The following is a 19620-nucleotide window of genomic DNA, read 5'->3' as shown; positions in this document are numbered from 1 at the left end:
GGAGGCGTGTGTGTGTGTGTGTGTGTGTGTGTTGCGGGAAAGCCCGCGCGGGGTGCGGGCTTGGTCGGTGACGCCGCCGGCGGGGAGCCGCAGACTGGCAGTGGGGGAAAGAGGCGGAGAAAGCCGGTGTGGGCACGGAGTCCCTGCTGAATACGGGCCTTTTTCTGGCTGGCAGACTCGGCGGGCATTCGGAGAAACTCTCCTCTGTGTCTTGGTTGAATTCGTTCTGGGTTGTTTTTCCTTCTGATCCCAGAAGCGGCGCACCCGGGATGGTAGCCTCTGCACACAGAACGCGAATCAGCAGTCCTCTTAACACGTCCGCTGGCCTGTCTTTGCTCCACGTGTATATGTAACCCCCCCCCCTTTTTTTTGAGGAGGGGGACAATGCAAAAATGGTGTTTTGTGTACAGACTTTTTGGAAATCTTTATTTGCTGCCTTGTCATTTAGTCATCTTCAACATCATTTGTGATGGTTACAGAAAGTTTCAGTACGTGGATATACTTTAGTGACAGGCAGAGAGGGAGACAGAGAAAGAAAGATCTTCCTTCCATTGGTTCACTCCCCAAATGGCTGCTACGGCCGGCGTACCGCACTGATCCGCACTGATCCGAAGCCAGGAGCCAGGTACTTCTGGTCTCCCATGGGGTGCAGGGCCCAAGCACCTGGGCCATCCTCCACTGCACTCCCTGGCCACAGCAGAGAGCTGGCCTGGAAGAGGGGCAACCGGGACTAGAACCTGGTGTGCCGGCGCCTCAAGGCGGAGCATTAGCCTAGTGAGCAGCAGCGCCTGCTGCCAGCTACTCTTACTTGTTTAGATTCTTTCTAAAATGTAACACTAATACATCTCCTTGTAGCCAAGTGTTTGTCAAAGCCCTGGATTTTTATTTCCCGAAAGGCAGCAATTGTAGAAGAGTATGCAAACGTTTTGCTCATGTCAGCATACTCTCACGACCCTGGCGTTTCTTGATTTGAGATGTAATGCTCTCATCACTTGCTAGTATCGATGGACATTTGGATATTCATCTTTGGCTTCTAAGGGGGAACCTAAAGTCCTTTTTCACTGCTTGTCATCTGCCTGAGACACGGGCAAGAGAATCTGCATCCTAGAGGTTAAAACCGAAGGGATACCTCTCCCAGCTCCTCTCCAGTTCTGTTGTGCAGATAACTGCAATTGGAAGGCTGAAGTGAGGCCACAGGCAGTGTGGGAGGGGCTTGCGTGTTCTGCTTTTTCTGGACTGCTCCCTCCTGGGGCAGTGTGGGAGGGGCTTGCGTATTCTGCTTTTTCTTGACTGCTCCCTCCTGGGCAGCACGAGGGGCATCTGTTTTGCTGGCGAGTGTTGAGCCGAGGTGGTGGGTTCCTGGGGTGAAGGTGCAGTGGCCTCCTGGTTGGGTCCTGGCTTCCTGGCTGCTTCTGTGATGAGGATCTGGCATTTGTATTTGGAAGCTTATCTTGGAGGCCATTCCTCCAGCCCTTTCAACAGGTTTTGTTTTTTTAAATATTCTAATGCCCTATAGGAAATCCTTAAGATAAGATAATTGGTATTTTTTGCTCCTTTACCCTCTCCCCAGGTTCGTGCATTGCTTCATGACGATGATGCATCCTGAAAAATGTGTTGCGAGTATTTTATATCCCAGATCTGGATATATCACAGTTGAACTGAATTATTTCTAGTTTTCGCTATTACAAAAAGAAGTATTATAAGACATCCATGTACAGGTTTTTGTGTACAAATAAATATTCATTTCTCTGATAAACACGTAGAACTGCTGTGGCTAGGTCGTGTGTAGTTGCATGATTAATTTTTTTCTTTTTTTATTTTTCTTTTTATTTATTTATTTTTTGACAGGCAGAGTGGACAGTGAGAGACAGAGAGACAGAGAGAAAGGTCTTCCTTTGCTGTTGGTTCACCCTCCAATGGCCGCCGTGGCTGGTGTGCTGCGGCTGGCGCACCGCGTTGATCTGAAGGCAGGAGCCAGGTGCTTCTCCTGGTCTCCCATGGGGTACAGGGCCCAAGGACCTGGGCCATCCTCCACTGCGCTCCCTGGCCACAGCAGAGAGCTGGCCTGGAAGAGGGGCAGCTGGGACAGAATCCGGCGCCCGGACTGGGACTAGAACCTGGTGTGCGCATGATTAATTTTTAAACTGTTTCTAGAGTGGCAGTACTGATACCAATTTGCTTATTAATATTTCCGTATTAATAAGCCTTGTGGGCTCTTGCCGTGAATTCAGAGAATTCTGAATACTGGTAAAATAAACCAGGCAGCCTGATAAGTTTTTAAGCTTTTTATTGAGCGAGAGAAATGCGTAGGAGAGTGCGGGCGCTCTCTAAAAGAGAAAGGGAAATCTGGATTCATCCAGAGTTGAGAGCAGGCCAAAAGCCAGCCACAGAGGAGCATGCAGACCCGAAAGCACGGAGCGGATGGCCGACGGCGCGGGCAGCAAGGGGATCAAGGGCAGGAAGGAAAAAGAAGGGCCCACCTGCTCCAGGCCTTTAATCTACTTTCATAAGGGAGTGGTTAGTCTGATTGGCAGCTGGGCGCACAAGTGTGGTTGGGTAGATCCACTTTTTCTACATCCTTGCCAGTGTTTGATATTGTGATTTTAAAATTGACTATTTTACGTGTGGAGTGACATCTTATTGTGGCTTTAATATGATTTTCCTTTTGGCTAACGATACACATATCCCATTTTTAATTGGATTTTTCTTCTCTTTAGTTTTGAGAATTCTTTATATAATTTGGATACTAGTATTTTCTTGGATATGTGGTTTGCAGAAATTTTAGCTAAACTTTTTCAATTTTCCTAATTGTTATTGGTGTCAGCTGTTAAGAACTCATAGCCTGGTTGCAGATCCTGAAGTTACTTTATTTTCCTAAAGTAGTTTTATGTCTATGCCCATGATCTATTTTAACTTAGTTTTTAACCCTATGATTTCTTTTAAAGATTTATTTTTAATTATTTGAGTGACAGTTACAGGGAGAGGAGAGGGAGAGATGTATCTTCCATCTGCTGGTTCACCTCCCCAAATGGCTGGGACTGGGCGAGGCCGAAGTCAGAAACCTAGAACTTCATCCCGGTCTCCCATATTGCTAAGGGACCAAAGTACTTGGGTCTTCTCCCACTGCTTTTTTTGTGTTTGTTTTTGACAGGCAGAGTTAGTGAGAGAGAGACAGAGAGAAAGGTCTATCCTTCCGTTGGTTCACCCCCAAGTGGCCGCTATGGCTGGCACGTTGTAGCTGGCATGCTGTGCCAATCCGGCGCCAGGAGCCAGGTGCTTCCTCCTGGTCTCCCATGCGGGTGCAGGGCCCAAGCACTTGGGCCATCCTCCACTGCCTTCCTGGGCCACAGCAGAGAGCTGGACTGGAAGAGGAGCAACCAGAACAGAATCCAGCGCCCCAACCAGGACTAGAACCCGGGGTGCTGGCACTGCAGGCGGAGGATTAGCCTAGTGAGCCGTGGCGCCGGCCCTCCCACTGCCTTTGCAGGTGCATTAGCAGGGAGCTGGATCAGAAGTGGAGCAGTCAGGACATGATCCAGCACCCATATGGCATGCTGGTGTCAACCCACTGCACCACAACACCAGCCCCGCCCTACAGACTTCGATGTGTTGTTTGTATTTTCATTTAGCTCAGTGTGTTCATTTCCCTCGAGGCTTCCTCTTTGACAGGCTGTTTAGAAGTGTGTTCTTCAGTTTCTAAGAGGTTGGAGATTTTTTACTTAAATTTCTGTAGGTGCTTGCCAAATTGATTCTTATGTGGGTCAGAGAACACATACTATATATTTCTTTTAAGTTTGTAGCCTTTGTTATGGCTCGAACAGTACTTGGAACCCCAGACTCTTGTAGACTTTTAAGCCCCCAAATCTGATGTTCATGATTCATGGATTCACGGTTGATGGATTCACTGTGGAGGGTTGATTCAGTGTGGTATCTGAAGGTGAGGCCTTCAGCTACCTTGCTAGGCCTTCAGCCTACCTTGCTAGGGTAGAGCCAAGTGTTTGAATCATGACTTTTTTTTTAAAAAAATTATTTATTTATTTATTTGAAAGTCAGAGTTACACAAAGAAAGAAGGAGAGGTAGAGAGAGAGGTCTTCCATCCACTGTTCACTCCACAGTTGGCCACAACGGCCGGAGCTGGGCTGATCTAGAGCCAGGAGCTTCCTCCGTGGGTGCAGGAGCCCAAGGACTTGGGCCATCCTCCTTTGCTTTCCCAGGCCATAGCAGAGAGCCGGATCGGAAGTGGAGCAGCCGGGTCTCAAACCGGCACCCATATGGGATGGCAGCGCTTCAGGCCAGGGCTTTAACCCGCTGTGCCACAGCGCTGGCCCCTGAATCATGACTTCTTAACAAAGGACCACATAGAAGCTGGAGGAAGAGCAGACTCCCTGTGTCCTCTGCCTCCTGGCTCACCATATGATCCTCCACATAGCATCAGATGCCAGAGTAATGGGGCCGCCGGCTCCTCGGCTGGGACCCTCAAATAAACCTTCCTTCTGCAGTAGCTCCTCTCAGGAGTCTTACAATGAAAAGCTGACTAACACAGCCCTAAATGTATTTTACGTCCCCTGGCACTTCAGAAGGTGTATATGCTACGGTTGTTGGGCGTTGGGGCTCGGGGGGGAGAATGTGTTTCCTTTCCCCCATCCTCAAAGCCAGCAATAGTGCGTCTCTTAGATCCTTCTGGTCAAGGTTCTCCTTTTCTAGACACATGTGATTAGATTGGGCCCATCTGGGTCTTTCAGGCTGCTTCAGGTGATGGCTGCATCGCAGGGCCCTCACCCTTAGCAGAGTCTCTTTTGCCATGGAAGGTGACATACTTGCTGATTCTGGAATTAGGACTTGAGACTTTTTTTTTTAAGATTTATTTTAATTTAATTTTTTTCCCCAAAGAAACCTTTTATTTAAAGAATACAAATTCATAAGTACAACTTTAGTAATATAGTGAATCTTCCCACCATATCCACCCTCCCACCCATACTCCCACCCCTCCTCCTCTTCCCTCTCCCATTCCCAGTTGGGACATCTTTGTGAGGGCTACTGTTGTGCCTACCACTTCATCCTTTTAGTTTTGTCCTATCTATATAATTAAGATGAGTTTCTTGGAAACTATTAATTGGGTTATGTATTTAAATCCACTTTGACAATCCATGTCTTTTAATTGCCAAACCACTTATTTCATGTAATTATTAATATATAGGTTCTTAAGTCTGTCATTTTATTTGCAATTAAAAATTATTTATGTGTTTGAGAGGCAGAGAGAAAGAGTGAGAGTGTGTGAGCATTCCTATCTATTACTCTCCAAATGCCTGCAAGGCTGGGGCTGGGCTGTGGCTAAACCCAATTGCTTGAGCCAGCACCTGCTTTCTCCCAGGGTCTTTACTGGCAGGCAGCTGGAGTTAGGAGCCAGAGCCAGGAGTCAAAATGAGGAACTCTGACATGGGATATGGGCATCTTACCCACTAGGCTGAATACCTGTTCCCTATTTATTTATTTTTTTTTAAGATTTATTTACTTGAGAGGCAGAGGCAAAGAGAGAGAGAGGTCTTCCATCCACTGATTCACTCCCTAATTGGCCGAAACAGAGCTGTGCCAATCTTCGGAGCCGGGAGCTTCTTCCGGGTCTCCCACACAGGTGCAGGGCCCCAAGGACTTGGGTTGTCTTCCACTGCTTTCCCAGGCCACAGCAGAGAGCTGGATCGGAAGTATAGCAGCTGGGATCCGAACTGGTGCCCATATGGGATGCTGACACTGCAGGCAGTGGCTTTACAAGCCATGCCACAGCACCGGCCCTTCTGCTCCCTATTTTTAATATTTTTTATTTATCTTACTGTTTTTCTCTTTCTCTTATTCTCTCTTTTTTTGTTTCTCTTTCTTGGCTTCCTGTGCATTGCTTGAATATTATTTTAGAATTTCATTATGATTTACCTATGATGTTATTGAGTTTATCTTTGTATATGGTTGTCATACATATGTGCCTCAAAAGGTTTGTGGACAAATGGAATTTAAAGATAGCATTTTCCACGAACTATCCAAAAGTACTCTCATACTCACAAACTACTGATGTTGTGGTTTTTACCTAAGTATAGAAACCTCACCTCCCCCTGTTTGTAACATACTTGTCTTAACTGTTTCCTCAGCATGCCTTTAGAACCACAGAAGACAGTGTCATCACTTGTGCTTCAGCTGTTGAGCACCATTTAGAAAACTCACGAGAAGGAAGCCTGGTCTGTTAGTGCATCGCTTTGCTTGCTGTGTTCTCACTCCTTCATGTTCCAAGGTTCCATTTTTTATCATTTTCTTTTTTTTCTTCCAGGAACTTCGTTAGCCTTTCTATGAGGTAGATTTGTGGGTGGCAAATTATCCTAGTTTTCCTTTATCTGAGATTGTCTTGGTTTTCCACTCATTCCTGAAGAATATTTGCATTAGTTACAGGAGTCTGGGTGACAATTCTTTTCTCTTCATACAGAAAAATGTGACACTCACACTTCCTTCTGGCCTCCATGGTTTCTGGTGAGAAACCTTCTGTGACTCAGATAGTTTTTCTCCTGTAAATAATATTTTTTTTCCTGGCCGATTTCAGGATATTTCCTTTGTCTTTAGCAGTTTAATGATTAGGTGCCTTGGTGTGTGTTTCTTTGGGCTTTTCCTGTTTTAGTTTTACTCGGCTTCTTGAATCTACAGGTCTAGCGCCAAATTTGGAAAGTTTTCAGCATTATTTCTTTGAGTATTTTTTCCAGCTCTGTTCTTGTTTTCTCTCTCTCTCTCTCTCTCTCTCTCTCTCTCTCTCCTTTCTTTATGGGGCACCACTGAACAGAGTTAGATCTTTTGTTTAGTCATGCAGTTCTCTGAGGTTCATTTGCATTTCAGCGTATTTTCTCTCAGTTCTGATCCTGTAATTTCTTCTGTTCAGTCTTCTAGGTCACTGATTCTTCCCTCCCTGCTAGTCATCTTGTTCATCAAGCTTTTTACCTTGGTTATTGTATTTTTCAGTTTTGAAATTTCCATTTGGTTCTTCTTTAGATCTTTTATTTGCTGAGATTTTGGTTTTCTATTCAGTTCTTCAAGTGTGTTTGCTGTTGCTATTGAAACATTTTTATCATTACTGCTTTAAAATCTTTGTCAGGTAATTCTAACATCTGTATTGTCTGGGTGTTGGTACCCATTATCTTTTTTTTTTTTTTTTTTTTTTCCGTTCAATTTGAAATCTTCCAGTTCTGGTGTGCTGAATGATGTGCAGTTGGAACCTGGGCATTTTTGTGTTGTTGCGAGTATTTTACATCTCCAGTTTGTCTTCATCTGGCACTGCTTAGAGGAGGAGGTTGTTGCTGGGGGAAGACAGAAGTTCAGGCCCCCCCTCGCTGACAGCTGGGGAAGTGGAATGGGCTGCTTCTTTCTGCTGGGGGAGGGGAGTTCCGGCTCCCTGTGTGGCCTCCACTGACACTGCAGGTGAAGGCAGACACTGAGGGTAGGGGATGGTCACGGGTGGTGGGAATAAAAATCCTGCTCCCTGTTTGACCTTTCCTGACACCGTCCTGGCAGGGGCATCCGGCACCTCTTTACAGCCATGAGTGAAAAAATCCGCATGCCTCACTTGGCTTTCACTGTTGTCGGTGTGGGTGGGGCCGCAGGCGTTTTCTTGTGATGTTTAGCTAGAACAGAGCTGTTATTCTGTTTTACTAGGCCACTGCTTTCTAGCAGGAACAGGCTTTTGTTCTTAGTTGGTGGTCGTGTTTTATTTAGGTTTCTAGTCTACACCAATTGGTGTTTTCAGCTTGCTGATTTCTCCTCCACCTCTTCCTCATTTTATTTATTTGAAAGAGAGGGAGGGACACACACACACACTCACACAGAGATCTTTATCTACTGGTTCACTCCCCAAGAAGCCAGAAGCTTCATCTGGGTCTCCCACATGGGTAGCAGGGGCCCAAGCACTTGGGACATCATCTACTGCTCTTCCCAGGCCATTACCAGGGAACTGGTTTGGAAGTGGAGCAGCTGGGACACGAACCAGTGACCATGTGGGATGCTGTTGTTGCAGGCGGCAGCTTTACCTTCTGTGCCACAATGCTGGCCCCCCGGTTTCCTTCTTCACTTTCTGGAGTCGTCTTATTTTTGTTCTGTATATGTTGTTATAAGAATGAGATAAATACATCATGTTGCTTATTACTCTCCCTGGAGTTTAGTAAATGATTTGTAAAAAGTAACTATTATTATTAATGTTTTAATGTTCTATTATAGTATAATTTCTAAAAGTTTGGAGTTTAACAGAAAGTTTATTTTACTAATAGTTTCTATATAAAAAGTATGCTTAGGGGGTGGGTGTTGGTTTAGTGGTTAAGGTGTCCAGATCCATAACGTAGTGGCTGAGTTTGGGTGCTGGCCCTGCTCCTTCACAGCAGGTGATGGCTTTAGCAGTTGGGTCCCTGCCACTCAGTGGGGAGGCCCGGATCAAGTCACCAGCTCCAGCTGTTGTGGGTGTTTGGGGGAGTGAGCCAGCATATGGGAGCTCTCCATCTGCCTCATAGATACAGATAGATAAATGTTAAAATAAAAGATAAATAAAATATAAAAAAAATAAATAAAAGTTTTTTCCTTTAGCACTGATGGCAGATTTAGACTGGTGTGATTAAGCAAGCAGAAATGTGCAAAGCATGTGTTGTTTATTGTTAAGTTGCATCAGCACTGTTGCATATCCAAGAATGGACACTGACCTGAGACACAGGCAGTACATAGACCAAATCTTCATCTGTTAAGTGGGTCAGGCAACAATGACAAGCTGTGTTATGGCTTTGAGTATAATGGTGACTAGGTCTGAAATAGTTCGAAACTCATCAAGGATCTGCATGTCCATAGGTCCCAGCGAAGGATATGGCCAATAAGGTTTGTGTCAATGAGAATTTAGGCCATATTTTTCATTGGAAGCCTTAGAGCACGCCTTTGCATGTGCTAAAATGTCTGCTCATTGGATTTGCTTTATTTTTATTTCCAGGGATTCGTCTACGCTCTTATCAACTGGAGGGAGTCAACTGGTTGGCCCAGCGATTCCATTGTCAGAATGGCTGCATCCTGGGAGACGAGATGGGGCTGGGTAAGACCTGTCAGGTATGTTACTGAGGGGTGACCGCTGTGCGCCTCCACTGAAGTACCTCCTCACAACTGATTGCCATCAGCTGTGATACGTATTTTTATACGATGATGTGAAATGCCTGGACCTTTATGAAGAGGTTGTAAGCTGGGACTTGATTTTTCTAGTTTTGAGGGTGGTTTTAAATTGTGTCACTATGCTTATCTTGTGTTTGTTGCCTTTGACTTGTATCTGAGAAGATGTGTTTGAGTTAGGATTGCAGTTACTGGGCCTGGACGTAGGATTTTTCTCTGTGTAAAGCAAATACACCTGCCTGGGGATCCGCTTGACTCTGACTTCCTAAGCAATGCTTTGTGAAGTTAACCTGATCACTTTTACTATTAGTGTCCTTTCCTCAGTGAGGGGGTGGTGTGGGGAGCCATTGCACGGCGCCCTAAAGATGGCGCCGGCTCCTTTCCCCCCCGGAAGGACTGGCGAGAAACAAACAACTCCTAATAAGGAGATGGCTGAGCTCCCTTCTGGCTTCCACATTGCTGTACCAATCAATCCTTGCCACTTGGCTGCTTTTGATTGGTGTGCTGATGGCTATAAGAGGGATGGGAGAGGGAAGGAGGCGGAAGAAGAAGCTTGTTCAAGGTTCCTGAATAAACTGCTTGAAGAAGAGTTCGGGTCGTGTCTTCCTTGCTGGTCGAGGGACGCGACAACTGGTGGCCCGTACGGGGAACCATCTCAAACGCGAACTCAGAACTTCCTGCAGTCAGGGCAGCGCTGGTGAGTCTCCCAGGAAAATAAGGTGGGGATCCGCGATAAGAGCGGGAAGTCCTGCGACAATAGCGGGAGGATAGCTCTGCGATTAAAGCAGAGGAAGTTCTGTGACAAAAGCAGAAGGAGCTCTGACCCGTGGCCAGGCAAAGAGTACAATATTTGACGGTGGGTAATTCACAGTCCCATCCAATTTTTCTGGCGCTGAATGCGCTGCTTTGAGAAAACGGTTTGAAACTTAAGCCTAGTACATTGCATAGGTTTTTACGGAACTGCGATACCATTGCACCCTGGTATGGGGTTTCGGGAAGCCTTACTATCCCTTCATGGGACAAACTAGGCAGGGATTTGGATTTTGCATTCGAACAGGGTAATCTCGAAAGGGGAGTGAGACCAATATGGAAGTTAGTGCGAGCATGCCTCGAGGATGAGCGGTGTAGTGAAGCTATTCTGAGCGGTCAAGCTGCCTTGGAGGAGCTTCAGGAAGAGCGCTCTGAGAGAGCTGCCGGTGAAAAAGGGAAAACTTTGAAGGAGAGTCAGAAAAGAACTAGGAAAAAACTGTACCCCGATCTTTCCGAGTTGCGCAGCCCCTCCTCAGTAAGTAGTACTAGTGCAGAAAGTAGCTCAGAAAGCAGCAGTGAGTCTGAAGAGTGTGGCGATAACAAAGAGTCTGGTATAAAGCAAGTACGGGAATTGAATCGGCAAATGAGGATTTCCAAAAATTACAGCCACTGAGCCCTTACCGGGTGCTCCAAATATATTTACAGATGGGTCAAAAACAGGCTGTGGGGTTTATATGGTAGAGGGTAATGACCCGGTATTTCATCAGTTTCAGCCAGGCTCACCTCAAGTTGTGGAATTAAAAATAGTTATTGAAATCCTTAAGCAGTGCTCTTTTGCCTTTAACTTGTTGTCAGATTCCTTATATGTGGTGAACGCATTAAAGATATTGGAAACCGCAGGACCAATTAAACCTTCTAGCCCAATTGTATCCCTAATGTCAGGTGATTGCTCATTGTCTGGATGCATGGGCCGCCTGGGGGAGACCCCAGGTGCTAAAAACTGATAATGGCCTGGCCTATACATCTCAAACCTTTACCACCTTTTGCCAAAAAATGGAGGTTCAACTTGTCCATGGATTGCCATACAATCCTCAGGGTCAGGGCATAATTGAGCGAGCACACCGCACACTGAAAGAATATCTTTTAAAACAAAAAGGGGAACATGACAGGCCAGGAGAAAGAGAGAGGAAAAATTCCACAGGTATCTTGACCTAGAGAAAAGTCTTAATTCGATAACCCTTTCCAACTTGATGGGTTTTTCTCTTTACAGTTAATAAAAACTTAAGCAATGGGCTCATACGCTGATAATCAATTCTTTTCTGTGCTGCTGTAGCTAACTTATCTAATGAGAGTTTTCGTGTGTCTTGAAGGTTTCGCATTTTTCTATTGCCAGTATGAGTCTTGATTGGAAAAACTGCACCATGAAGCTGTTTACGTTATATCTTTAATGTTTGAGTGAGTACCTAACTTTGATCATATCTAGTCCACAGCCTTGGTTAAACGTACTAATTTTTGACTAAAATGGTTTGACTCTCTGATAGTTTAAATTCTAAACCGAGTCTTTCAACTTTGGGGCTTCCAGTCGGATCCCTGGAACTCTCAAAGGATGGGACTCTAAATTTGTTAAAGTAACAGCTGTTTGAGTCAATTCAAATTATACAAAGTGTATTAAAATGTAGTAAATGATGTCAAATCTATGTTGTATTCATGTTTTTGCTTTTCAGCTAAAGTAGTCTTATAAAAATGAGAGTAAATTCTGTGTATACAAGCCTTTATGTTGTTAACTCAAGTAAGCCAATACAGATTGGTTCAGAAAATTGGGTTAATGCAAACGCCCTTTGGTTCACTTGCTCAGTTTTATATTTACATGTCTTTGATATGCTTTAAACTTGTTTCTCTTAAGGATGAAGATCTTTTCAAAGTTGTAAATATGCACTAGTGACTGTTGCTGCCCAAGTGGTGTTATCCTTATGTTACTTAAAAGCATGGAAATGTAATTTTGACTTTTAATTCAGATAATGGTGTGGTATTCATTAATAGCTCAGTGTTTTAAGTTATCCAGGCATCGGTGCTAAGTAAAATATGGAAAACGTATTATGTGTACTTTTAACATCTTAAATTTGATAAGAGACTTTTAAGTTTGCCAGCATGTATTCTCATAGGTTGTCCATACATGATAATTCAAGACTGTAAAAGTAACTACAGGTATAAAGTTTCAGAAGGTGTGAGCAAGTCATGAAAAGTTGTAAAAAGTTTACGATTTTAAAACATTGTTTACAGAGTTTTCTATAAGTTAAATGTTAATGCCAAAATTACACTAACCTAAAGTTGAAGTCTGATCTTCTGTTATAACAATGGGATTTTTAAAATGTGTACTAATGTTATTAATTATCTGGAAATGGTCTCAATTGTAAATCTTAAAATCTGTTGTTGCAAAAACTGTAACGTCTCTTTTTAACAGTGTCTGCTTAATCAGTTACTCTGCCATTTCTAAAGTTAGGTCGTGTAAGCTCTTTTTAACTCTGTTAAATAGTTCTGAGTTATGTGATAATTTCATGTGCTAACTCTTATGTTCAAGGTTTTTGTATTTCTGGTTTACCTAAAAATTCATGTTCTGCCAAGTAAATGTGTACTCTACTGTCTGTTAAGTTATGATTGATAAAAAGTATTAAGTCTTAAAAAGTTATGTTAAATATTATGATCAGATCTGGTCTAAAAGTGTTAAAATCACCCTGACTAAATGTTAAGGAATTCTATTTTGACCAGATACTCTAAGTTCTCTTGGCACCTTTAACAGACTTTCTGAAAATCAAAGTTCTAAATTCTCTGGACTTTTGGTATCTCCAGAGGGCCCCTGGAGATGTCAAAAGATATATCTCTCATCTTGCAGAGATAATAACCAATCGGGCTGTTTAGATTAAAAGTGGTGCCAAGATGTGAAATGATGCTAAACTTCAGCTATAAACATGTTTCTTTCTAGCTGCTCCAGTCTCTGGCTCAGAAGCCAGATCCTTTAAAGAGGGACTGACAAAGTCTAAGAAGCATCCCTTGGTCATGATTTGCATCACCTCAATGTCCAAACCTTAAGCTTTGGCAGATGGATGTTACCCATTTCTCTGAATTTGGTAAACTAAAATACATACATGTTTCTTTAGATACATGTTCAGGTTTTGTTTTTGCCACCCCACAATGCGGCGAGGCTGCCAAACATCTCTCATTGCCTTCAGGCCTTTGCTGTTCTAGGAACCCCTATACAGATAAAAACTAATAATGGCCCAGCGTATACTTCCAACTCTTTTAAGCACTTCTGTACTAACTTCCACATCTCTCATCACCAGGATTCTTTATAATCCCCAGGGACAAGGTATTGTGGAACGAGCACATGCCACATTAAAAAATTATTTACAAAAAATAAAAAAGGGGGAATACGGGACCATGGCATATTCCCCACAAAAATGGCTATCACATGCTCTTTTCATTTTAAATTTTCTAATACTGGATAATCAAGGGAAATCTGCAGCTCATCGTCACTGGCATCCTGAAACCAAAAGACAACAAGTCTATGTGAAGTGGAAAGACCCTCTAACTGCTCAATGGTATGGACCTGACCCTGTTTTAATATGGGGATGTGGACATGTTTCTATATTCTCGATGGTTACCTGAGCGACTGGTGGGCAAACAGACAATGTCACAAAGCAGCCCCTCGATCTTCATTATGATAACATTGCTGATTGGGATCGTTGCTGCAGCCGTTATAACCGCCATTTCCATTGCAGCTGTGGGCGCTACAACAGCTGCTACAGCGCTCACAGGGACAGTTCAAACTGCTAATACCCTGAATAATTTGACGGCCTCCGTGGCTGCTGCTTTGGATACTCAGACATCCTTAAATGTACATATAAAGGGAGGCTTGATGATTGTTAATCGGCGTGTGGATTTGGTACAGGAGCAGGTGGATACTCTCTGGCAGCTTGCTCAGCTAGGATGTGAGTGGAAATTTTCAGGGTTGTGTGTGACCTCTGTTCAGTACGATAACATGACTCAGGCAGCAAATTACTCTAAACAGTTGTCTCAGATGCTCTTGCAGAATTGGTCCGCAGAATTTGACTACACCTTGAAGCAACTGTGCCTTGCCGTGGTCACCATCAACTCCACATGTGTGGATGTCTCCTTCGCATCTGGATTGTCATCCTGGACCCGCACAGCCGTCTCCAACCTGAAGGAGTGGGTGGGACTTGGAGCTTTGACGGGTTGCTGTTACTTGTTGTGTTATTTTGCCTGTGGTGTTTGTGCAGGATGAGGACAGCTCATTGGCGGGAATTGGCCATGATAGCTCAAGCCTTTTATGCCCTTGAGGCTGGACAATCGCCGCAAGCATGGCTGGCCTTCCTTGAATGCTAGGCATGGGTGCAGGGTGCGAGGCAAAGCACTGCAGAGAGAACGAGCCATTACGTTCTCTGGAAGGCAAGTCTGTCTGCATGTGGGTTGGCATCCCAGATCCCACCCCCGCGAAAAGGATGCTGTTCCAGGTGGATGCCTGGCAGTGGGGGACAGACCCCTACCTTCTCCTGTAATCCTTAGATGCCTGGTTCTAAAACAAAAAGGGGGAACTGTGGGGAGCCATTGCACGGCGCCCTAAAGATGGCGCCGGCTCCTTTCCCCCCCGGAAGGACTGGCGAGAAACAAACAACTCCTAATAAGGAGATGGCTGAGCTCCCTTCTGGCTTCCACATTGCTGTACCAATCAATCCTTGCCACTTGGCTGCTTTTGATTGGTGTGCTGATGGCTATAAGAGGGATGGGAGAGGGAAGGAGGCGGAAGAAGAAGCTTGTTCAAGGTTCCTGAATAAACTGCTTGAAGAAGAGTTCGGGTCGTGTCTTCCTTGCTGGTCGAGGGACGCGACAGGGTGGGGCTACTTCCATTTCTCTGTCGTGTTGGAAAAGTGCAGAGGAAGTGCCCTGTGTTTTCCAAAATGACTTGGGCGTTGAATGCCTTAAAAGAAGGTGAGATAGAACCTAGAACCCTGCAGAATCAGATGTGGCCTCCTTGGATATTGATTAGCAGGTGCTGTTTTGAGAATGATGCTTCTGGCAGGATGATCATAGGTATTGCCCTGAGTTGTCAGGTGTCACTGGTGGGTTTGGATTGATGGCAAGTGCTGGCACAGCCACCTCTCGGGTTAATCACTCAAGGTTTACTTATCCATGGAAGACCAAAGAAAGCCAATGACTCAGGATGCACAGCAGAGAAAACTTGACTGGAAACAATGGTGATGTGAGATTCCTGATCCCAAGCAGGCTTCACAGTGAACACAAAGAGTGAGCAAGGGGCTCAACTGCTGTATATATATTTTTCTTAATTAATTTATTTATTTGAGTGTCAGAGTTAGAAGGAAGGAGGGAGGGAACGGGAGATAGAGAGATCAAGATCTTCCATCTGCTGGAATACTTCCCAAATGGCCCCAACAGCCAGGTCTGTACCAGGCTGAAGCCAGGAGCCAGGATCTCTATTCTGGTCTCCCATGTGGGTGGCAGGGGCCCAGCCACTCAGGCCATCTTCTGCTGCTTTCCTAGGCACATTAGCAGGAGCTGGGTGGGCAGTGGAGCAGCCAGGACTCTAACCTGTGCTCATGTGGTATGTTGGTGTTGCTGCAGGCAGCAGCTTAAGTCACTGCACCACAACGCTGGTCCCTCAGCTGCCCTCTTAGAAGGTCAGCTTTTCCCTCCAGTAACCTTATATCCATATACATCAAGCTAGATCAGTTTTGCACATGTGTGTATGTGTAGGTGTTCAAGCCAGGTACATTTCATTAATCTTAGAGGTACCTCATGTGTCCCCTCCACAGCTTTCTCAGGCAAACCTGTTCCTGGTACATTCCTGAACTGAAAGCTAAGAAGTGAGAACAAAATCAGTTTCCCAGAGGTCTCCGAGCTGCACAACAAACTCTTGTTTCAGGGAAGCGCCCTCTGCAGTGTCCTGCCAGGGTCATCGGAATCTCCCTCCTGACTTCCTTCAGGGCCTCCCCTTGTGCTTGCCTTTCCCCAGGGTTTTTGTTCAGCTCTGCTTTAAGCTCCCTGGAAAAATGTATCACCTCTGAGCTTGTTTTGCTACACTGAAATCTTATTTAGAATTTGTACATCTAGTACATGAATGCTATTATTGTTCTGTAATTTCTTGCAGTGTTTTTGTCTGATTTTAGTATTGGGGCAAACCGGCCTCACAGAATGAATTGTGGATTATTCCTTCCTTGTCAGTTTTCTGGGAGGGTTTATGTAAAATTCGTGTCTTTCTTCCGTCAGTGTTTGCTTGGCCAAGAGAAGCCTCCCTGTAAATACGTGTGGGAGAAGGAGAAGAGCAGGGAGAGGAGGAAGTTTGAAGGAAGGGGGGTGAGAGCCTGGCGGGCGGTGGAGGCCCCCCACCCCGTGCACTGATCCCCTCTCTGTTATAACTCTCTCAGCTATGTCTCTTCTTGTGGAGGAGACCACTGACCACTCTTCTCACTTCCTGTGTTTCTGTAGTTTTCCACGTCTTGCCATCAGGCACATTGTTTTTATTCATCTCTGTCTTTCCTGACTTTTATTCACTTGCATAAGTATTGGGCCTCACTGCATGTTAACTTCACATTATTAAACACCATCAATTTCTTTGGCAAGTATATTGAGGCTTACATAAGCTCACTTTAGAAATGGATTACTCTCCTAATGTGTGGAAGAATTATTTCTTTGTAATGCAAATCTTGTTTAAGGCCTGTGTTCTCTAGAGGGTTGTGGGAACTTTGTGGTTGGTTCTCCTGGGGGAGTGTGGTCAAAACTGCCTTCTTTTTCTGTTTTCCAGACTATTGCCCTCTTCATTTACTTGGCGGGACGGTTAAATGATGAAGGACCGTTTCTGATTCTTTCTCCCTTGTCTGTTTTGAGCAACTGGAAAGAAGAGCTGAAGAGGTACAGAGTAGACGTGGCTGAAGTCTTACTGTCTATGTTGATGTGTAAAATATGGCAGAGCAACATATTGAGACCAGTGAGTTTATTTATTCCAAAAAACTCCCAACTAAAGTAATGTGGGATCTAATGGGGGAGAATCTAGTGATATTATTGTTAACTACGTGGCAATTTAAAAGTCAATACTCATTTTTAGGAAATTTTACTAAACAAAAGGAGAAACTGTCTTTTTCATAGTGACATGTAGTCAGCATGAGATCCTATTAGATCTGACCCTTCTATCTGTTCATATGGGAACTTGCCCTTAACTTAACCCTTAATTAGACTTAGAGCCCCAGGATTCTTGCTGGGCGCAGGACCACGTGGAATTTTCGTGTTTGAATCCTGCCATGAAATGTGATTTTCCAGATATGCACATCCCATCCCCTGGCACTAGCATTTGTATTCATCGATCTTCTTTTTTTGGATTCAGATTTGCTCCAGGTCTTTCGTGTGTCACATATGCAGGAGACAAGGAGGACAGAGCCCGCCTTCAGCAAGACCTAAAACAGGAGTTACAGTTTCATGTGCTGCTGACCACCTATGAGGTATACATTAGATTCTCTGTAGCACAGACCCCTAACCAGGGACTTCAGAAATTATAGAATCTATTGAAGTTATATTTACGTTTTGAGAGACTGCCTGTTTTTCTGGGAAGTCCACTTTCTTTAGATTCCTAAAGAAGGATTGTGATCCAAAGAAGTGAAGGATCATTGTGCTTCAGATTAGGCAGATGCCACCCTCTTCTTTCCTGGTGGGTCTAAGGAAAGAACTTGAGTTGCCTGTTGGTTGATGAAGGGCACTCAGGCAAGTATTGTGGGCCTGTCTGCTACTGGAGGGTAGGAATGAAGCACACTTAATTCTAGTCTCATTTTAATTCCTTTTTCTTCAAGCTAAGACTGTCTGGGCACTATAAGCAAGACCTCCCACTTAACTGTGCCTCCTTTCTTTTTGTTTCTAAGATAGTGCTCTATAGAAATTGGCTCAGGACTTAGATACATTCTGTAGCTTAAAGAATTAACAAGAAACTAGCTTATTAATATCAGTCTACCAATACCAGACTTTATAACGTGTCTTTTTTAATTTTTCAGATTTGCTTGAAAGATGCTTCATTTCTAAAATCGTGAGTAGGTTGTATTACTTCAGAAATTGTGTTTAATAGGTCACAAGAGTCATGCCTTTCCTTTATGTTTTATGCTTTGCCTTTTTCCTGGTATATCTTCCATGAGTCCTGTTTGTGGATAGGCAGTGTGGTAGAAGTCTTACCCTCTAGCCCTCTAACTGTGTGTCCTTGAGTTAGTTTAATCTTCATGAACTTCATCTTCATATGTAAAATGAGGATAATTAAGTTTCTTACATTGGACAGTTGTTGTTAGAATTAAATGAGATTGAATATACATGCAGGAAGTTAATAGCTAATAGATTCTGTACATGGTAACTTGCATAGATACCATTCAGGACTGCTGTTTGGAGATTGTCCTATAATATACAAGATGAATCAGTTGAGCCTTTTCCTGGGAATAACCTAAAGTAGCAATCAGTGCTATAGAATTAACTTTTTAGAAAGAGACTTGCGAGTATACTTCTAATTAGTTAGCTTTTAGGCCTCATACTCACATTGGCTCATGAAGTGCAGGAAACTTAAATTAGATGCTTAGTAACCCCCTGACAGTAGGAATGGCATGCTGCAGTCTGTAGTCAAGTCAAGATAACACATACAAAGTAAATTGAACAATGAGTGGATTTTAGGTAAAATAATGAAGACACAGTGACAGGGTTTCATTCTCCATAACCTATGAGCTGTGCCATGGTTAGGTAGAGATTCTTTCTTTAACATTCAGAAATTTTTGTTTTCACAGTGCTTTATAAGTATTTTAAGTGTTATTTCTCATCCAGGTTCTTGTGAATTGAGTTTCTATTTAGATCTTATTTTGAAGTACTAAACTCTAGATCATAAGATTCCATGAGTTCCATCCAGTAATTTTTTTTACATTTCATTTCAGTGATCATATAATCTTTTTAAGATTTATTTATGTATTTGAACGTCAGAATTATACAGAGAGAAGGAGAGGCAGAGAGAGAGAGAGAGAGAGAGAGACAGAGAGAGGTCTTCCACCTGCTGGTTCACTCCCTAATTGGCTGCAGCGGCCAGAGCTGCAGCAATCTGAAGCCAGGAGCCAGGAGCTTCCTCCAGGTCTCCCATGAGAGTGCAAGGGCCCAAAGACTTGGTCCATCTTCTACCGCTTTCCCAGGCCGTAGCACAGAACTGGATTGGAAGTAGAGCAGCTGGGACTCGAACAGTTGTCCATTTGGGATGCCGGCATTGCAGGCGGCTTTACCCACTACACCACAGCACCGGCCCCGTATCATCTTTTCTTAAGAAAATATGTTTTCCAGGCCAGCGCTGCAGCTCACTAGGCTAATCCTCCGCCTTGCGGCGCCGGCACACCGGGTTCTAGTCCCGGTCGGGGCGCCGGATTCTGTCCCGGTTGCCCCTCTTCCAGGCCAGCTCTCTGCTGTGGCCAGGGAGTGCAGTGGAGGATGGCCCAAGTCCTTGGGCCCTGCACCCCATGGGAGACCAGGATAAGTACCTGGCTCCTGCCATCGGATCAGCGCAGTGCGCCGGCCGCAGCGCACTTGCCGCGGCAGCCATTGGAGGGTGAACCAACGGCAAAAGGAAGACCTTTCTCTCTGTCTCTCTCTCTCTCACTGTCCACTCTGCCTGTCAATCT

The 19620-nt window shown here is 44.4% G+C and overlaps 2 protein-coding genes across 10 annotated transcripts in view; both read left to right on the top strand.

The window, feature by feature from the left end:
• CHD1L (chromodomain helicase DNA binding protein 1 like) overlaps window positions 1–19620 on the top strand; it is a 73934-nt gene that overhangs the window by 916 nt on the left and 53398 nt on the right. For 5 of the 9 annotated variants that reach the window (XM_051858745.2, XM_051858744.2, XM_051858746.2 and 2 more), the window contains exons 2-5: window positions 8991–9103; window positions 16746–16852; window positions 17322–17436; window positions 17980–18011. In XM_051858745.2, the coding sequence (XP_051714705.2) occupies window positions 8991–9103; window positions 16746–16852; window positions 17322–17436; window positions 17980–18011 (367 nt within the window). Of the gene's footprint in view, window positions 1–39; window positions 3938–8990; window positions 9104–16745; window positions 16853–17321; window positions 17437–17979; window positions 18012–19620 lie in introns of those variants that run through there. The other 4 variants (XM_070077785.1, XM_070077783.1, XM_070077784.1 and 1 more) reach the window with 3 other exon arrangements.
• LOC127488857 (uncharacterized) lies at window positions 9128–14775 on the top strand. The gene is made up of 2 exons (XM_070077787.1): window positions 9128–9857; window positions 11281–14775. Exon 2 carries the CDS (start codon window positions 13545–13547, stop codon window positions 14208–14210), a length of 666 nt encoding a protein of 221 aa, XP_069933888.1. The 5' UTR covers window positions 9128–9857; window positions 11281–13544; the 3' UTR covers window positions 14211–14775.

This window comes from Oryctolagus cuniculus, chromosome 7 (genome assembly GCF_964237555.1).
Source record: "Oryctolagus cuniculus chromosome 7, mOryCun1.1, whole genome shotgun sequence".
NCBI classification, from domain to species: Eukaryota; Metazoa; Chordata; class Mammalia; order Lagomorpha; family Leporidae; genus Oryctolagus; species Oryctolagus cuniculus.
The sequence above is the reverse complement of the archived record's forward strand: the minus strand, read 5'-3'. Positions and strand labels throughout refer to the sequence as shown.

Coding starts and splice junctions, on each gene's coding strand:
- LOC127488857 (XM_070077787.1), top strand. CDS start 13,545: ATGTTTCTATATTCTCGATGGTTACCTGAGCGACTGGTGGGCAAACAG.